This window comes from Sphaerodactylus townsendi, linkage group LG17 (genome assembly GCF_021028975.2).
Source record: "Sphaerodactylus townsendi isolate TG3544 linkage group LG17, MPM_Stown_v2.3, whole genome shotgun sequence".
Lineage (NCBI taxonomy): Eukaryota > Metazoa > Chordata > Lepidosauria > Squamata > Sphaerodactylidae > Sphaerodactylus > Sphaerodactylus townsendi.
This window is the reverse complement of record NC_059441.1, coordinates 6,649,250-6,668,281: the sequence shown is the minus strand read 5'-3', so window position 1 is coordinate 6,668,281 and position 19,032 is coordinate 6,649,250. Positions and strand designations below refer to the sequence as shown.

Genomic DNA, 19,032 nt, shown 5'->3' with positions numbered 1-19,032 from the left:
GATTATTTTGACATTTGTTTTCTTTTAATAGAAATAATAAATTTCAAACAACAGACAGAGTATCACAAACTCAGAATCTCAGAATCAAACAAATAACGTTCTGGACATTCTAAGTTCATATTTCAGTCCAGAGAGAAGACGCTGCAATTCTTGAAGAGGGGGGCGTCCCAACAACCACAAACCCCTCCAAACAGTCTCACAAAAACAGGGAATTTGAGGTGCTCCTGGTTGCTTGGGGGTTGTCTCTCTTTTGTTCCCCTCTTACACAACCAAGAACGTGCCCCTCCCACCAGAGGGAAGGATGTGTGAATCAGGCCATAGGGCTATGCTGTGTAGATGAGGCAAGCTGAGATTTCCGTGGCTCCTCATTGTGTGTGTGTGTGTGTGTGGGGGGGACACAGTGCAAGGCATCTGCCTGGCTTGGCTACCCCTTGTCAGGGCCATCCCCCAGCCCAGCCTTCGCAGCCATCACACCCGCAGGAGCAAAGGGAGGCTGCCAGCTTTTCACCTATCAGAGAGGTCTAAAATTGTGTGAGAGACACAGCAGCCGCCTCCTCCACAACTCCAGCCCGCCCCCACCCCCGAGTTCAGGCAGAGCTGGAGATTATGAATAAGCCCCCCTCCCACTTTCCCCAGCAACATTTCTGCTCGCAGCAGCTTTGGAAGAGACCATCCCTTCTCGGTCTGGCCAGTCTTCCTGAGATCTGCACTGTGCTTTAAACCCCGCAGGTCACAATACAGAACAGGGAGCAGTGCAGACAGTCTGGAGGGAAGAGGGGCTCTTGGCTGGACCCTGAGAGCGGGGAAGGAGGTCATAAGAGCAATCACATCAGTGTAGAAGGAAGCCACGCCCACCCACTCACCCACACACAGGTACACACTGTACAGACTGCACTGAACACTTTTCTCAGATGCAGTAGGAGGGTGAAGAGACAAAGCCAGAAGACTACAACAGTGGCACGCGACAAGCACCCACCGCGAGGCCCCTCGAGGGAGGGTCTGTGGCCTCCTTCTCAAGCAGGTAGGGTCCCCAGACTGACTACTGTGAAGAAAAGCAGCGGCTGACATCACTTCACCTGTCTGTTTGGGGCTGTGCTTAACAGGGGAAGTCAAGTCGTGAGTCAAGCAGTTCACCTCTAAAAACCCTTTTTGAACCTTGTGTCCCGCCAGGGTGGCCTCTCACTTCCTCCGCCCCTGGTCCAGCTCCTCCTCCTCCTCCTCCTCCTCCTGTCAACAGGACCACAATAGCCCCCCCCCCCCCGGTCGCACCCCAGCCCCACCAGGCTTCGCCTCCAGGGTTCAGTCCATCTACTCCCTTTGCAACGCTTCTTGACTGCTCCATTCCACAGTAACACACCCTGACTCGTTCTTCTCTCCCCACGGATTTTCTTTGGGGAAACTCTTATCCACGCACCAGATTCTTCCTGCCAATCACCCCACCTTCTCCCCCATGGATCAAAGGCGCTGGCTTTGGAAGGAAAACACCGTGTGAAGAATGCCGCAGTCTGAGGGGGCGCTGCTTGTGGCAGGGCGACGTACTTACCCGGCAAAGGCTTGGATGGCCAGCTTAGACGCCTCCAAGGAACCTCCACCGACTATGCGGGCCTTGAATGGAGAAGAAGGAAGAAAAGCTGCGTTACTCGGGGGGTGGTTTGGGCCGGCCTTCAGCCGAGGACAAAGTGCACCAGACACAGAACACCTAGGATGGGGATGCTAAGCAGGGCCAGCTCCACGCCAAAGCTAAAGTCATCCTTCTGGCTGGAAAAGACAACGGAGCCACGTTCAGCATTTAGAGAGAAACCTGCGCTGGCGACGGCCAGGATCCGCAGTGCCCCCCCACCAGGTTTCCCTTTAAATCCTGGAATGCAGCAAGCAGCAGCAGATACTTTTACCACAGGGCAGCCAAACCAGAGACCAGGTCTGGCAGCAGCAGCAGAGCCCTGAGCTGGCACAACTTATGACGGAAAGAGAACCACAACAGTGAGGGTGTACTCTGCGTATCAATGGGAGGCATTTGGAAGACACCAAGGAAGGGAGGGAGGACGACAGAAGCATGGGAAGCCAGGGAGACATGCGCATCTCACAACTCAAATGGAGGGACCCAAAAGGTCAACTGAGTCACAAACACACGCCAACAAAAGACATGACCCTTTTATGAAAATATATGATTCTGGAACCTTTTCATCCACAGAACTGCTGTCTGAAAGAGAATTGGAAGAGGGAGGGGGGGATAAAAGTTAGATCGAGGAGTCTGCAAGATACTGTGTACAGCTCAAAGCGAACAGCTACAGTCCTGCCTGCCGGCTGGCCACGAAGCCCTCCAACTTTCAGAGGGAGCATGAAGGAACAGAGCCTGAAGAGAGACACAGCTCACCTCACCGCCATCATTGCCAACGTTACAGCTGACCGGCAGAGCCCTGCTCGCGAGGAAGTTCAGGCAGCAGAGCCGGCCACTGGCCCTTCCTCACCTGACGCCACCACACAGCTGAGAGAGCCTGCTCAGTCTTCCCTCGAGCCAGTTCTGTTCTGGTCGCCACATCTCAAAAAGGATATTGAGGAGATAGAAAAAGTGCAGAGAAGGGAAACAAGGATGATTGAGGGACTGGAGCACCTTCCCTATGAGGAGAGGCTGCAGCGTTTGGGACTCTTTAGTTTGGAGAGGAGACGTCTGAGGGGGGGATGAGGGATTGAAGCTCTACTAAAATTATGCATGGGTAGAAAATGTGTGGACAGAGAGAAATTTTTCTCTCTTTCTCACAATGCGCTAGGAACCCAGGGGGCATCCATTATGAAAATGCTGGGGGGAAGAATTAGGACTAATCAAAAGGGAAAGCACTTCTTCCACGCTAACGTGTAAGATTGGTGTTTGGAATATGCTGCCACAGGAGTGTGGTGGGATGGCTACACTCACCTGGATAGCTTTTAAAAGAGCCTTGGACAGATTGGATGGAGGAGAAGTCGATTTATGGCTACTCAATCTTTGGATCCCTCTTTGATCTGAGATTGCAAAATGCCTTTAGCCCAAGACCAGGTACCTTCAGGAGCAGCTCGCATGTTTACAGAAGGCCCTTGCTTTCACCTCCTGCACGTGAGCTCCCAAAGGCACCTGGTGGGCCACTGCGAGTAGCAGAGAGCTGGACTAGATGGACTCTGGTCTGATCCAGCTGGCTTGTTCTTATGTTCTTATGTTCTTATGAGCCCTGTGAGGAGCCAGCCGTGCACCGGGGGCAGAGACAGCGGCGGCGGCAGCTCCAGAGCCAAAGGAAGAGGGCTTGTTTCTCTGCCAGGTATGGCACAAGAGCAGAGCCTGCATCAGAGGAAGACTAACTCCTTGCAGGATCTCTGTGGCAGCCGTCAACCCTCTCCATAAAAGCCCTGCTTGGGGGCAGGGAGAGCACTTCCTGCTGCGTCTCCTGTGCTTGCTGGATCTCCCAGCCTGCCTGCCCGCTTGGCATCCTGAGCTCTGGACCGGGGGCTGTCTGCTCACACCTGCCTGCAGCACCGGTGGCCTATCTACGCATGCTTCAAGTACAGCCACTCTGTCTCCACAGCTGTGTACCAAGAAGTCTAGAAACAGACAGGAGAGGCAGAGTGCACAAGAGCAAGTGACAGACAGAGGGTGCTGTTCTGGGCCCTTCCAGGCAACACACAACATCTACAGGGGGCACCTTTTGCTCCGATGCTGTGCCTCCCAGGAGGGTTCGACAGAGGGATGAAATTCCTTCTGCTCCAGCTGCCCAGGGAGAATGAGAAAGGATCTACTGCAGAGAGCCAGATCGAGAGCCGGCGTGGCACAGCAGATACTGATTCAGAAGAGAATGGGGGAGACCTGGGTTCAAATCTCAGCATTCATTTCACTCGCGTTGTTGCTGCAAAGAGACCAAGAGGGGGATGCACCCTCCTGAGCTCTGTGAAGGGGTGACGTGATCAGAGTCAACATTACAAGTTAGGTGCGGCAAAGTCTTGACCGACCCGTCCTCCTGGACTATGAACGGTTTCTAGCTTCATGTCGGTTTCACTCCCAAATTTGGAGGAAGGCCAGGGTTATGTGAATGCTGACATCCCAGACTCCAAATCATACTGGCATGTAGCATGTGTCCGTTTGGATTTAGGGATGCTGTCCTGGCGTGAAGATAGTTCTCAGTCCTTTTAAGCAAATTAAATCAATCCCTCCACAGAACTGGTAAGAAGTTGTGTCTACAATCACAGCCTCTGCACCCAGGCACAGTATAGAGTTGCACAAGAATGAGCACACAAACCAAACCACTACCTTTTGGCCTGGAAGTTGGAGGACAGTCACACAAGTCGAGGCACCTCAGTGCAGGTAGTCTGGCCTCTGCCTGTGGGCTCTGAAGGGAGGATGTGATGCAGCCCGAGAGGTGGGGGAAAGGGGAACCCCTGGGCCCAGGAACTACCCAGCAGCACAGACGCCCACCCCAGCTACGGCCAGCCAGAGAAAGGCCCCGCAGAGCTGCAGACCTGGGCAGTGTTTCATTCCCAGGAGAACAAGCAGGGAAAAGTCTGCCAGTCAGGCAGTTACTTCCTCACGTGAGCACCTACAGCAGCGATGGTGAACCTTTTCGAGACCGCGTGCCCAAACTGCAACCCAAAACCCACTTATTTATCGCAAAGTGCCAACACGGCAATTTAACCCGAATACTGAGGTTTCAGTTTAGAAAAAAAACAGTTGGCTCCAAGGCGCATGTTACTCAGGAGTAAGCTTAGTGAAGCAACCATGCAACGCTTTAAATGATTAAATCACGATCCCAGGAGGGTTTACTCAGAAGCAAGCCCCATTGCCAGCAACCGAGCTTACTCCCAGGTAAAGGATCATGCCCAGACCAGCCGAGATGTGTGTGTGTGTGTGTGGGGGGGGTGATTTTCCACCCTCCTCCCACATGATGAACTCTGTGCGCAAGTGCCCACAGAGAGGGCTCTGAGTGCCACCTCTGGCACCCGTGCCATAGGTTCGCCACCACTGACCTCCAGCCACGCTGTCCTCCCCTTAACAGCAGCCCAGTCAGCCCTCAGGGCAGGCAAGAGGCTCAAGGGCATGAGAGCTCCCCCCCCCCCGGGCTGCTGCCTGCCCCCCTCTGCCCACAGGCAGCTCATTGCCCCTCTAACCTGCACGGTTAGACTGGACAGAAGTAAGACCGGGCGCTGCTGCCAGGGTAGTAAATCTCACCCATGCATCGCAATTAAATCCAGCCATCTAAATAAACCCATTCAATTATAGCGCCTTAATTAAAGCAGAAGGGGCCGATGTGTGGGCCGGTGATTCAGGGAGGGCGGGGGGTGGAGTGGAGACGCATAACATGACCCCACGGCCCCTTCCGCACACGCAAAATAATGCATTTTCAAACCACTTTCACAACTGTTTGCAAGTGGATTTTGCTATTCCACACAGCTTCAAAGAGCACTGAAAGCAGTTTGAAAGTGCATTATTCTGCATGTGCGGAATGAGCCCACGTTAGCTACGATCCTCCAGCAGAACGGTGTGTTGTGAACAGCATCCCATTAGTCAAGGTTCTGCAAGCAGCCCGGCTGCATTTAGCAGCGATTCTCAAGGCATCTTACGTAAGACGACTGACACGCTGCTTTAATCAAGACGGAGAGCACCAACGGAGCAGCAGCCTGCTGCACCATCGCAGCTTTTCCTTCTGCAGCTGCTTCCCCCCCCCTTTGGAGGGGAGGGAACCACGGGACGCAGCAGCAGACCCCCCCCACAAATCCCCCCCCCCCCCCCGCCTGCTCCACTTCCTCTGATCTCCACCAACTGCAAGCACTCCAGTCAGGCAGCAGAACACCGCATTTATGCTGGCACACTCTCAACCCTCTAAAACATTTCCTGGTAACTGTTGACACACACACACACACACACAGACACACAGACACAGACACACACACACACACACTGACGTCCTGACCAACAGTGAATCTGTGTGTGGGAAATATGATGAGTGAACATTAATGAACTGCTTTCTAACGTCTTTGTTCGGGAAGAAGTCAGGTTCAATAATTGACTTTTTCTTGGTAACAAAACCCCCTGGAGACGGGACGCCATGGAATAAATTTCCCAGCACAACGGCACGGCCTGTAATTGTGGGTGTTTGGCCAGAGGTGGTGGGTAGCTTGATCTGAACAATTCCCTAATTAGTGCCTGATTGCTGGGAGGGAGGAATAAAGACATGACGAGGGAGGCCGAATGAAAGCATCAGCCTCAGCCACTTCACCACAGAGGAAACCATGCAGGAATAATAGATTCTAAAATTATCACTCCAATGCAGCGTATTAGAGCCACTTTGCCTAAAGGGCGTTTGGTTGCCTGGAGCAGACCACGGGGATGCTGGAAAGAGGCCGCGAGAGCTTCTGCCCCAAAAGGCAGCACAAGGGCCACTTGTCTGATCTAGAGGGCTGGGGTGGGGCGGGGCGGGTAGAGCCAAGATGAGCAGCTCCTGAGCTTGCCTTGTGGCTCACTAGTCCCCAGGGACCATGAAGATCAGCAACTCTGGACCAAGGCTGCTGCCATTCCCGGCTTGCCCACCTTGCTCTGCATGCAAGAGGACACTGGTGCCCCTCGGCCAGGTCCTGCAGCGGCTGCCGTACACCTCGGCCCTGGAGCTACCGCACAAGGGAGTGTGCCAGCCAGGCGGAGGAAACCTTGAGCGGCAGGCAGGGTGGGATCCAGCCGGTTCACACCACTTTGGCAGAACCGGTTGTTAAAATGGTGCTTGTAAACAACCAGTTGTTAAATTATTTGAATCCCACCACTGGAACCGGTTGTTAAGTTATTTGAATCCCACCACTGATCTGGGGGCAGGGCTCACATACTCCTTGGTGCTTGTTGCATCTCCAAATTATTTGGGCATTGCCGGGTTTTAAGCCAGTGCCTGATTTCAACACAAAACCATGATGGAAGTTTCTGAAGAGAGGCTCCGTGCAGGTGCAAAACCTATCAGGGCGTGGCTTCTGTGACTTATGCTTGGCTGTCAATCAAAGCATCCAGGAACTGGTACCTGATCATGGAAAACGACAACAAAGACCTTACTCAGAGGATTAACCCTGTTCTGGAATTGCCTCTCAGCCCCCGTACTATAGGAATCAGTCTCTCGGGGGAGTACCAGGCTCCTCAGAAAGGAGGAGACGGGCCAGATGCTGGGAGTTACGGAGGAGCACGGATGCTCGCCAGGCCTTGCTCCCCCCAACCCAGGCTGATCAGGCGGAACCAACAGAGGACGGGCCTCCTCCTAGCCGACAACACGCAAGCGCAGGCTTCGCCCTCACAGGAGGTTACAACGACTGCCGCGATCTGGGGGTGCTGCCAGGAGCCCAAACAGAGCAACCCTGTGGGAGGAGTTCCCGCTCTTTTCTAGACAGCAGAAAAGGATTTCGTGCCGACACAAACTTGAAGGATACAACAGGGTGGCAGAGAGTGCTTTTTCACAGGGGCTCAGGAGGTGCTGGGGCAGGGGAAGGCCGGCAGGGCTGCTGCATACGGCAGAAAAAACCCATCACTAAGCTGATGGTGAGGACACCACCACAGCTGCAAGCAGGGCCGCCTCAGGCTCTGCTGCAAAATGGTCTCCGCATGAGCAAGGGCAGCCTCTCAGCAGCCCACCAACAAAGAACCACCAGAGCGGGAAAGACGTCTTCTCTCGTCCACCTGGCCAGTCCGAAGCAAGTCTGCAGAGGACAGCCCAGCAGCCCAGCTAACTGGAGGGGCTGATCAAACAGCTCTAACCCCAGCCCTGCCCCCCAAATATAGAGGAACTTTCAAAAGCAAGCAGGGAGACAGGATTCACACTGCAAACCCCCGGAAGCAGCATTTACAAGGGAAACCTGGCATGCATGCAGGACTTCTACGGCAAAGGCCAGCAAATATTAATAAACCACAACAACAACAGCAGCAAAAGGAATGGAAAACACCACTTCAAATCTGCAGAAAGACTTGGTGTAATTGCTCTGCTGCAGAAAGACTTGATATAACCCCTCTGTGCACCTAAATAAAGTTTCAGTAATTCAACTAACATATTTGTACACTGAACTCCCCCTGCAACGGCTCTCAACTCAGCTTCTACACACCACAGCACAACAATTTAAAACTAAGCACCAATAACGTCAACAAAATGCCACCATGCAAGCCAGAAGTCAAACATAACACATATATAACCCAACCTATAAAGAGCAATCAAAAATAAATGAAATTTTAATTTTTTGAACAAACACAATAAAATTCTTACACGACAAAACAACCAGTCCAGAAAATCCACAACAGCTAGAATACACTGGCCGGCTGGAACTGATTCAAAACAGTTTGGCCATTTCAGAGGTCTGCAATTACAGCTTCAGAGTCACAGGTGGCTCAGCGTGGAACACAACACTTCAAAAAAGAAATCTTTAGATTTGGTACTATTGAAGTGATATGTGGGATGTGAAAATGACCAGTAGGTGAAGTGAGTGGCAGGCAACAATTTTTGTGGGATTAAAGGCCTCCTCAGTGATGCTTTATAGCAGGATGAAGGGGTGCCCATGTGCGGTGCCTGATTGGTCCTCACATTCCAGCTCCGTTCATCTTTAGCAAACAACCTGTGCATGGAGAAGGTGAGGGAAGTGACAGTCACAACTGAGACTTCGTAGAGCTTACATGACCCATCTACAGCGTCACGCTGACTCAGCTCAAGCCACAGTTTCCACAGCCAGCCTCTCTGATCACTTGGGAAGAGGCAGGAAATGTCTGGCCCCTTCCGCACACGCAAAATAATGCGTTTTCAAACCACTTTCACAACTGTTTGCAAGTGGATTTTGCCATTCCGCACAGCTTCAAAGAGCACTGAAAGCAGTTTGAAAGTGAATTGTTCTGCATGTGCGGAATGAGCCTCTGTTTCACAGAGTCTAAATGGAGACTTCCAAAATGCATTGATTAAGAAAAAGGGGATCAGATTCAATCCAAGCTGTGAAACAGAAATATCTGCCCCTCCCACACCTGAAAGTACACAGTGATGTATAAAGATGCCCTCCATGCCCTGCTAACTACATTATAATATATTTTTGTCAAGAAGTCATGGAACTTCGAGACACACAAGCCATTTCTGAAATATGAATCACTGAAGGTAGAAAAGCATAAGTGACAATAAGATAATACAGTCCACGCACCAAATAAATCCAAGTGTTTGGATCTGAGCCCTTCCAGCCTTTGAAATTGTGCTCCACTGAAACCTTGACCTTCCTCCAGGAAAATATACCGGACAGCAGTTCCTTGATTCAAATGGGGGTTACGTGGACCTGGGACTGAATGACCACAGAAGTGACCACAAGCCAGGACAAAACCGTGTTGCACTGACCTATAACTATTGTTCATCGAGTGGTCCTGGGGGCAAGCACGCACGGGCCTGCGCTTGTGAAGTCAGCAGCCAAAGAAAGGGACTGCGCAGTAAGACCATGAGGATGAACAAGATTTCAGCCCCAAGTGTGGAAAGCTGAGGCAGACGAGACCCTAACAGGAAGATACTAGAAATATGGCACCAAAAAGCTGGGCAGAGGGACATGAACTTTATGAGCAGGAGAATAACAGCCAGTGGGACCCCTGGTGTTAGAGACGCTGTGAATAGGTGGGGTTTTCACATTCCACAGAGAATATTGTGTGCCCCAGATGTCTGGCAAGTTTGAAACCATCATCAAGGTTTTCATCAGAAATAAAAGTAATGACAGCATGCACAGACTTCGGCATAACAGCAAGAGAGACTGCCCAGGAGTGCCCACCTCTGCCACCTCTGAACACTCAACACAACCTGTGTATACCCACACTCCTGCCCCCGATTGATGCCCCCACAACTGGGAACAGAATGCAGGTGGAAGCCAGCTGCTCAATGAAATCTGGATCTGTGCCCCGCAACGGAAGCTTGCACTGCCTAGAACTGTGGTGGCGAACCTTTGGCACTCCAGATGTTATGGACTACAATTCCCATCAGCCCCTGCTAGCATGGCCAACTGACATGTTAGTCCATAACATCTGGAGTGCCAAAGGTTCGCCACCACTGGCCTAGAAGCATCCATCCTACGAGACGGCATGGTACAGTACATTATAACACATAAAATCCCTCCAGAGGTCGATGCAATTACTACTTGGGCCTGGCCTTACAACAATATCTGAGGCCAGCTTGGAGAAAGCAGAGAGAGCGGCTTTGCCCCTTTCTGGCTGGCACGGTTAAAAGACTCTCAACAGGTTTTTCAGATACTGAAGAACCCAGAAAATATGAGACACTGAGGCGGATTCCGCATGGGCCAAAACCAGTGGTGTGCAAATGGTATAAACCCTTTTACATCACTTTAAGCCATCTTACACCATTTTCACACTGCTGTTTTTGGCCAGCTGGTACACATTTTGTAAGGTGGCACCAGACATACTTCGTTCTGTAGGTATCTGATTAGGGGATTTCAGAGAAACAGATGTGGACCGGGCAGAGCTCCACAGGCTGGAAAAGTTTCTGAATCCCCTTCTTGGATTCTCTTTCACTGAGCATGGTTAGTGCAGACCCTGGACCCCTTATCACAGTGGTGGCGAACCTCTGGCACTCCAGATGTTATGGACTACAATTCCCATCAACCCCTGCCAGCATCGCCAATTGGCCAGGCTGGCAGGGGCTGATGGGAATTGTAGTCCACAATATCTGGAGTGCCAAAGGTTCGCCACCACGGCCTTATCATGAAGAAAACAGCATGGATGTGTACATCAGTTTGGGTTGGTCAGATAGATTTCTATAACGCAACGTCAGAACTCACATGATCTTCTGCAGAAAATGGCTCTTGATCAAATATTGTAATCCTTTCCCCACAACAGTACAGAACATGTCTCAATACATGCAGCAGAATTATTTTAACAGTCTGACAGGGTTGGAGACATTTTCTAAAAGTGCTAATGGTTTTTGTAAATTGACAGCATGATCACAAAAGCATCTTGCAATTAAGCCTCAGTAACTGGATTTAAGTATTTTCTTTGGGACCCCCCACAAGTATGAGCTGGGCTGCGTACCACAGGGTTTGATTTCAGCCACACATTCTCCCACAGAAACCAGCATCTTTGACACTGACGTGCAAAGTGGGGAACGGGTTCCCATCACAGACACGCTGCTGCAATATGAAAAGTACAGAAAATGTCATACCTCCAGCTAGGATCTTCTCCTCCAATTCACTCATCTGTTTCTTGTAGGCCCTTAAAGCAGCTTCTTTAAAAGATGGCCGTATTTTTTTCTTCACTGGAGTTTGAACGGGGGCTTCGGGGACGTTTTGGTTTTCATCCTCCTGTGTTTCTGACTCAGCAGGCAGGGCACCAGCAAATTCCAACGCTTCATTGCCACACCCATCGTTATCAAAATGTCCATCAAGAGCATCCTCTTGCCCAGTGTCTTGAGGAGCCTCATACTGGGCCTGATCCAGCTCATATTCCTGAGTCGTTTCTTCTGTTTCACTGGCACTAGTTCTGTTTTCCAGTTTCGCCAGAACTTGCTCCATGACTTCCACATAATCAGTTTCATTCTCGACAGCAGGCTCACTGTAGTCTTCCTCATCCTCCACTTTGTAATAATAAGGCTCCGTATAGACATCAGAATCCAGAGTTGTGCTTGATTCATTGGCAGTTGACTGGGACAGAGTTCGAAACCTCCCCATAAAAGATGACCCGCTGTCCTCGTAGCCGCTCAAGCTCTGTGTGCTTTTATTCCACACCACTTCCAAGGCTGACTTTGCTCTCTGTAGAGTATTACCGAATTTAGGGAAGCTGAACGTCTTGTCTGAAAGGTCAATGCTCAGCCTGCTGTGCCAAGACTTAGGAGGTGCCTCTTCAGAGTCATCGCTTGGCAGCTCACTCTGGCTTCGGTACATCATGGGCTTCCTGTTCTGGTTCTGATACAGGCTGTTGGCGTTGGTTTCTGGGTAGTCGTCGTACTGGCTGACCCACTGGCTCTGTGTTTCACTGCTGAGGCAGGTGCCGGAGGGTGAGGTGCCATCCAGGGTGAAGTCGTAACTGTCCATGTCATACTGCATGTCAGAGAGCTGACCGTAGTCTATCTGTTGGTCAGAAGAGCTGCTCAGGTCATAAACCAAAACTTCTTGTGTTGATGAGTCCACTCCCAAGTCTGTGTTTTGATCCAGCTGATTCCAGTCTTTCCAGGGTGAAAGGTCATCTTGTAAGGAAACTTGAGAGTTGCTGTAGTGACTCCTGTCCCCAGACGCACATATTATCCCATTGCTTACCCCACTGTCTGCTGTCTCTGTCTTCTCAACTTCGTTTTCTCTTCTATAAGGTTGGCCCTCTTGATTAGAAGTCTGCTCTTGCAAACCAACGCACCAGGTGGATGGATCGTCGTGCGTCCTTTGCCAGAGTTCTCGATCGGAGGAAGACAAGAGCGAGCTGCCATTAGTTCTGCCGAAATACTGATTCTCTGAAAAATCCTCCGAATAGGATTGGCACAGTTTGGAAAAATCAGATTCCGAACGGCTGAGCTTGAGTGTTGTAAAGTCGTTCTGAGACGGCCAGAGAGGAGTCATGTCGGAGTGGCCACAAGACTTTGATTCTTTCCGAAGGCTCTCTGCTCCTGAGGACTCTTCATTATAAATTATCTTGTTTGGAGAACTGTTGCCTTCTGCAGCTCCTTTAAGGACTTTCACATTTGAGGACCCTCCCCTCCCCTTGGCGGGGCTTCTTTTAATTTGCGGGGCTGACTTGGATATCTTTGCATAAGTGTTACGATTGATATCTGACTCCAGCTCTTTATCGCTGCTGTCAGGTGACTCCCAATCGTGTTTTTTAGCTTTGAGATCAATCGCTAGCAATTTCAAGTCCATGCTCTCGTATGTCTGAGATGAAGGCAGATTTTTATCTTTCCTTTCTTTCACATCGTGGGAAAGAATATCAGTTGAAATTCCAATGCCAGTTCCTTTGAGCTTGTAAGACTTTTTTAAAACTAAATCTCTCTGTTGTGGTGTTTCAAAATAAACAAGGATGGGTCTGGGCTTTGCATTTGGGCAGTCCCTGTGTGGTCCCACTCGATGAGCAAATTCTACTTTAACAGAATGCTGCGCCTCCAAAAATCCCATTTTCTCTGTTAAAAGTTTGTATACCGTATTTTCAGTGTTTTCACATTTATCCTCAGGCACATTTAAAAACCGAAGACTTGTTTTGCTTCCTGCATGCCCTATTTGTTTGATATAGTCGTGAATGTCACGCGTTTCTCTTCTCGACTGTACAAACCCTGTTCGCAACTGTTCAATTTCACTCTGCACGACTTCAACGCTACTGGAGATTTCATCAATGGATTGTTTCAAGGCGTTGACGTGCCCCCTCAGCTCAGAGAGTTCGGTTTCGATTTGACTGATTCCCTGCAGTTCCTTGAAGATCATTTCCATAACATCCTGGGTCTGACTGATGCAGCCTGTCGAGCTGAAGCTGGGCTCAAGGGTGCTTGCCTTTGGGTGGCGCGCCGTCCGGTCCAAAGACTTGCTCCGCAGGCCCCAGGTTCTCTTCCAGGTGCTGAGCTCAGAGTCCGAGGAGACGCACTCCTGGCTCTTCTTCCACTTCCGTAGCTTCCGCAGTGCGCCCAGCTTCAGGCTGTGCAAAGTGCGCTCCCCCTCGGAGCTGCCGTCGGAGGGAGCCAGGCTGCTCATGCTCTTCCTGTTGCGCCTCACGGGCATCGTGGTGGGCGACAGCCGCTCTTTCCTCCGGCTGGGACCTCGCGTTTCACTCAAGGACTCGGAATAGGAGCTGCTCTCGGAAGATACATCTTGAAAGGTTTCCTCGTTATTATTTGTTAAGAAAACACTCTTTTGCAACCCATTTGCAATCGCTACCCGGTAGCTGAAAGTTGGGGACAGGGAAAAATCTCTGTTTTTCCCCTCTTCTTCGATTGAGAAATTGCAAGTAGAGGAGCACTTGGCAATCTTTTTGACTGTGCTTTTCAACGTATTAGTAAATTTGGGGTTTTTTATCTGTTCGGTTTGGGAAATATCTTGTTCCTTTTTGCTTTGACAACTCTCTTTCTTTTTTGTACTATTTCCCGATTTCTTTGTAAACATTCCTTTGTAAATCTTATATATGTAGGAAGAGATCAATTTCTTGAAGAGAGCAGACACCATGGAGGGCAATTTCAATTAACCCTTTCCCACAAGGATGGCAATATTCTAACCAGGAGAATAGTTGCTGCTTTTCCACATGATCACAAGATAGGATCCCCTGAACCAGCTTTAACTACTTGACAGGTGGGATGTGCTAAATAGCTATCAAAGTTTTTGTGTCATCTGACAGCGAATCAGCTCCTGAGAGAGGGCCGCGTGAAGCAAACTCTTCTTCTGTTTCCCATCGTCTTCCACACAGGATCTAGAAAGCAGGAAATGGTGTTACTGTCAATTCATCATTTTACATATTTGGTCTATTAGCAGTGCCACGTGACATTCTGCAAGAACAAACGTTTCAAAAAGTTGTATTGCATTAATCGAATGACTATTTTTGCTAGGCACATTAATCTAAAAGTAGGTGTACAACGACTGAAGTCACTTGCTGACTTGAAAAAGAGAAAAGTAAAAGTCATTTCACATAAATACTTTTCATAATGTTGTTTCAGATCCTTTGTATCCATAGACAATGGCTATTACATTAGAAATACAGGGAGGCCTCTAGAATAGGAAAAAATATTTTAAGTGCCCTGGGGAAGATGATTATAAGCTGCTTTGAGACTTGTTATGGTAGAGAAATGCAAGGTATAAAAACCACCCCTTCTTCTTCTTCTAGACTGAAGTCATAACTCAGAAATCTGTTGCTCTGGAATAACTATACAAATTCAGAGGAATTACAGAGGGAGTAACTGCTCAGGAGTAACTGCTTTGTAGAGTATTCAGGGAATAAGTGGGCATTCTTCCACCTATGCATCATCTGCTAAATCCAGGTCTCATCTCCTTGCTCCACCCCCACCCACCCCTCTTGCTTTGTCAGAAGCAACAGGGGCTTATTACCTGAGCAAATGGTACAAATGCAGGAACAAAATCCACCAGACCACGGCCACACAGCCCGGAAAGCCCACCAGAACCAGTCCTATCAGGAGGTTTTTAAAGAGAGGCTGGATGGCCATCTGTCTGGAGTGCTTTGATTATGTGTTCCTGCATTGCAGGGGGTTGGACTTGATGGCCCTCGGGGTCTCTTCCAACTCTATGATTCTATTCTAGCGTGCTGCTACTGAGGCACAAGAACAGATGGAGGCCCAAAGGGGCTGGAGAGTTTCCCACAAGATGCAGTTACAAGGTAAACAAAGCCAGCAACCACCTCCCTTTCTGCCAAGCAGCGACTAACATCTACAAACAAAAAAGCAACCCTGTAAATGTGGTTTCTGTTAAACCGCTTTGCTGTTTTTCACCAGCTTAGGTTGGCGTCTCTTTTAGCCAAGGCTGCTCCTGAGAGCCGGGCGGGCAGAAATGTCATCTGCCCACGTTCTCCTTGCGGCAGGGACCGGCTGCCTTCCGGCACTTTTTTTCTGCATCAGGATTCACCCAGCCTCCTCCTTGTTTTTATTTATTTCATGAGGTTCCTCCTATCCCACCCTTTCCCACTTTACAGGGTAAAGTTTAACGACCATCAATGGTCAATTCACACATTCTAGAGATAGCTGGCGTCAGCTTGCGAAACCTTCACATTCAAATGAACTAAATGGTGCCTTCGTGACAATTCCTGCATTATGCCACGTTAAAATAGGGGGAATAATTGTTTAATGAAGTTCAATTGGTCCTAGAGGGCAATAGCAGAAGACCTATAGTACAGTGGTGGCGAACCTATGGCACGGGTGCCAGAGGTGGCACTCAGAGCCCTCTCTGTGGGCACGCGTGCACAGAGTTCATCATTTCAGGGAGAGTATTAGCATTAAACCTAAAACCTAGTTTTGGGGAAGCAGTGTGGGTAACCCTGTTAAGTGCTGTTAAACCCCACTGATTTTCATGGGAAATAACTAAAGCATGATCCTTTACCTGGGAGTAAGCTCAGTTGCTGGCAATGGGGCTTGCTTCTGAGTAAACCCTCCTAGGGTCGTGATTCACCCTTTCGAAGCATTGCACAGTTGCTTCAAAGCAAAGCCACTGATTACCACCAAGCTTACACTCGAGTAACGCGCACCTTGGAGCCAACTATTTTTTCTATACTAAAACCTCAGTATTCAGGTTAAATTGCCGTATTGGCACTTTGCGATAAATAAGTGGGTTTTGGGTTGCAATTTGGGCACTCGGTCTCGAAAAGGTTCGCCATCACTGCTATAGAACAAGAAGGAAGCATCAGATCAGTCAGTCTGATCCGAGTGATCTAACAGGGACCAGGAGGGGGAGGAAAGACAGAAAGAAAATAAGGGTGGAAATGAGGAATGGGGAAAGGAAAGGACGGGCAGGTGCTGCAAAGCCATTGCTGCCATCCACCACTGGCCCAGCGGGACATCCCTTGTCCTGCAGGCCTTGAGGAGCAGAGCCAGGTCCCACAGGGTCTGGGTCTCATTAGACAGAGAGTCCCATCAGGCTGGGGCCAGGGCCAAGAAATCCCCAGCCCTGGTCAAGGACAGCTGGATACATTCTTGGGCCAGGGGCCACCCAGGGAGTCGTCCTCAGCTGAGCATAATGGGAGGTGTCGCAGGTGAGAGGCAGTCCCACAGGAATCAAAGACAGGACTGCCCCCCAGGACCCCCTTCCACAAAAGGGAGCTGTGCCACATGCCTGCAAAAAGATTTGACGGCAAGCCCCTACAAGTGACTAACTGGATGAAGGAGCAATGGACAGAAGAGTAACGTCTGTGTGAAGGAAGGGAAGCAGCCAAGGGACACACGTTGCCTCTCGGGGCTCAGGGGAAAGGGACTGCAATGGGGGCTACGAGACCCTTCAGGGTTTCAGGACTGGGGGACACACCAGAGTCAGGAAGCTGCTACTCCAGGAACAGAGAGCGTCTCTTTGAAAACAAGGCCCCCTGCGAGGTTCCAACCCTCGAAAGAGCCTGCCGTGCCAATATGGTCAGCGTGTCCGAGCAGAATGGGTTCAAGGCCCCTCTCAGCCAGGCAGACCTCTTGGTGCGGCTTCGAATAATCCTGCATCTCTCTCATGCAAATTATGCTCTCCAGGTGGAGGACAAAGCAGAGGAGGAGAATTTGTAAATGCAGATGAGTATTATGGAGAACATGTTTTACATTCCCAATCGTTATCCGCTGGAGCAAGAAGTGCTTATGAGCACTGCATGGGTGGACTGGCTGTTAAAGGAGAAATGCCTCTCGGTTTATATCCATCCCAACTGTGATGTTGAACAATTGTTAGCACAACCTGACAGATTTCACCGATTCAAATCAGGTGTGAGGAAGGAAGAGCCGGGCAACATCAGACCTTGAATTTGGTCCCAGTGATGATCAGAGATGCCAGCAACCCCTCCGAGCCTGATGTCCAATACCATGCAACTAAATTATTGCCACTGCAAGTCAAAATGACTTGTGTAGATTTACCCATGAGTGTACATAAACCACTCATTCTGATATATACTTCCTCCTGGGCTGCTGGGAAAACAATATCCCTGTCTGCTGCTCCAGCAGGCAATGCAAGCAAATCCCTATCAGCTGTGGAGTCTTGCTGCAATATGCTTAATTATGCCCCACGAAAGGGTCAGATTATTCATTTGATTACTTGCTGGGGTGACAAAATCTAACTTTGCTCCAACCAACATCTGGCCAAACGTATTTGCAGGACGGATTAGTGTCTCCAGCCAGACACTGGAGCGGGCCTTGCCTCATGAAATCCACCCTGCCTGCATGTGTGAAGCAGACCACTCCTGCAATAGGAAGGACTTACTGCACGATGCAAAAAACCAGAAACTAACTTTCCTGCAAATCTAATGGAAAGAAAGCTACCGCCGTCAGAATCTGTGACTGGTTTTGCAGTGGCCTTCGGGTAAAAGGTCAACCTGGTGCAAAAACAGGGTCATTACTGACCCATGGGGTAACATCACATCACAAAGTGTACTAGGTAGACTATGTTTTCCCGAGTCAGCTATGCTTTATCCCCAGCAAACTGGGTGCTCATTTTACCGACCTCGGAAGGATTTCCATCAGGATCGAACTTGCACTGCAGCTGACCACCTCGTGCCACAGGGCTTTTGACCACAGGGCTTTTGACCATTATCTTCAGAAATAACACACAAAGGACTACCACGCGTGGCTTCTGAAAACATCCTGAGTGAACACAGCTGGATCGACTTGGCAACTCCAAGCCTTCGTGGGTGAGGTAAATTGTGTAGCTCCTTCCCAATCTGGTTGCAGGCTTGGTTATGGGGCTGAAACAGCCTCGATTGCCCGGGGGGATGGCCTGTGCCAAGAGATGAACAGAGAGCGTGTGACTCTGCTGCTTCTCCTGGGCTCTCAGCCCCGTCAGTCACAGAATCCTTCTGGGCCACCAGTCTGGAAGCACCACCCTGCAGTGGCATCTGGGGGGCAGGCTTCAGGAGGGGCTGGTGCCGCTGGGGGACTTCGATCCCTTGCTATCGGCCTTCCATCTTGTCCCCGATGCTCTTTAACAGCCACATGAAACAGCCAGGTGAGGCCATCCAGAGATTCAGGCCCGGCTGTCACCAATATTTTGTAAATAGATGAGACTCGGCTCTGTCTAAATGCTGATAGTTGTGCTTTCTGACGGCTACGCTGTTGCTGCTGCCGCTGCTGCCATTTCACAGAAAGGACCTCCAGGAGGAAGAGCCCAGCCCTCCCAGTAAGCGCGGCTCCTGCCGAGAAACCTTGCTGGCGCTGCTGGAGAGGCCCTTGCTTGCTTGCTCCTCTGAAGGATCTGCAGGGGCACGGCTGGCTGCAGAGGGGGAGACACCTGCAGCCCCTGCCCTGCAGCACCTTTTGCCAGCAAACAAATGTGGCAGGTAAGGAAATTTTCGCCTCCACCTTTCTGATCTCCTCCTCCTGCATGTGATCCCTCAGAGTTGAGGGGAGAGGAGAAGTAGGGGTCTATACCAGTGATGGTGAACCTTTCTGAAAC

At 50.2% G+C, this 19,032-nt stretch overlaps 1 protein-coding gene across 1 annotated transcript in view; it reads right to left on the bottom strand.

The window, feature by feature from the left end:
* UNC13C (unc-13 homolog C) overlaps positions 1 to 14,130 on the bottom strand; it is a 78,825-nt gene extending 64,695 nt beyond the window's left edge. Inside the window, exons 1-3 of the mRNA XM_048481679.1 lie at positions 11,160 to 14,130; positions 2,178 to 2,200; positions 1,544 to 1,605 (exon numbers count right to left, since the gene is read on the bottom strand). Of these exons, the coding sequence (XP_048337636.1) occupies positions 1,544 to 1,605; positions 2,178 to 2,200; positions 11,160 to 14,127 (3,053 nt within the window). The 5' untranslated portion in view covers positions 14,128 to 14,130. The remainder of the gene's footprint in view (positions 1 to 1,543; positions 1,606 to 2,177; positions 2,201 to 11,159) is intronic.
* Positions 14,131 to 19,032: the final 4,902 nt, after the last annotated feature.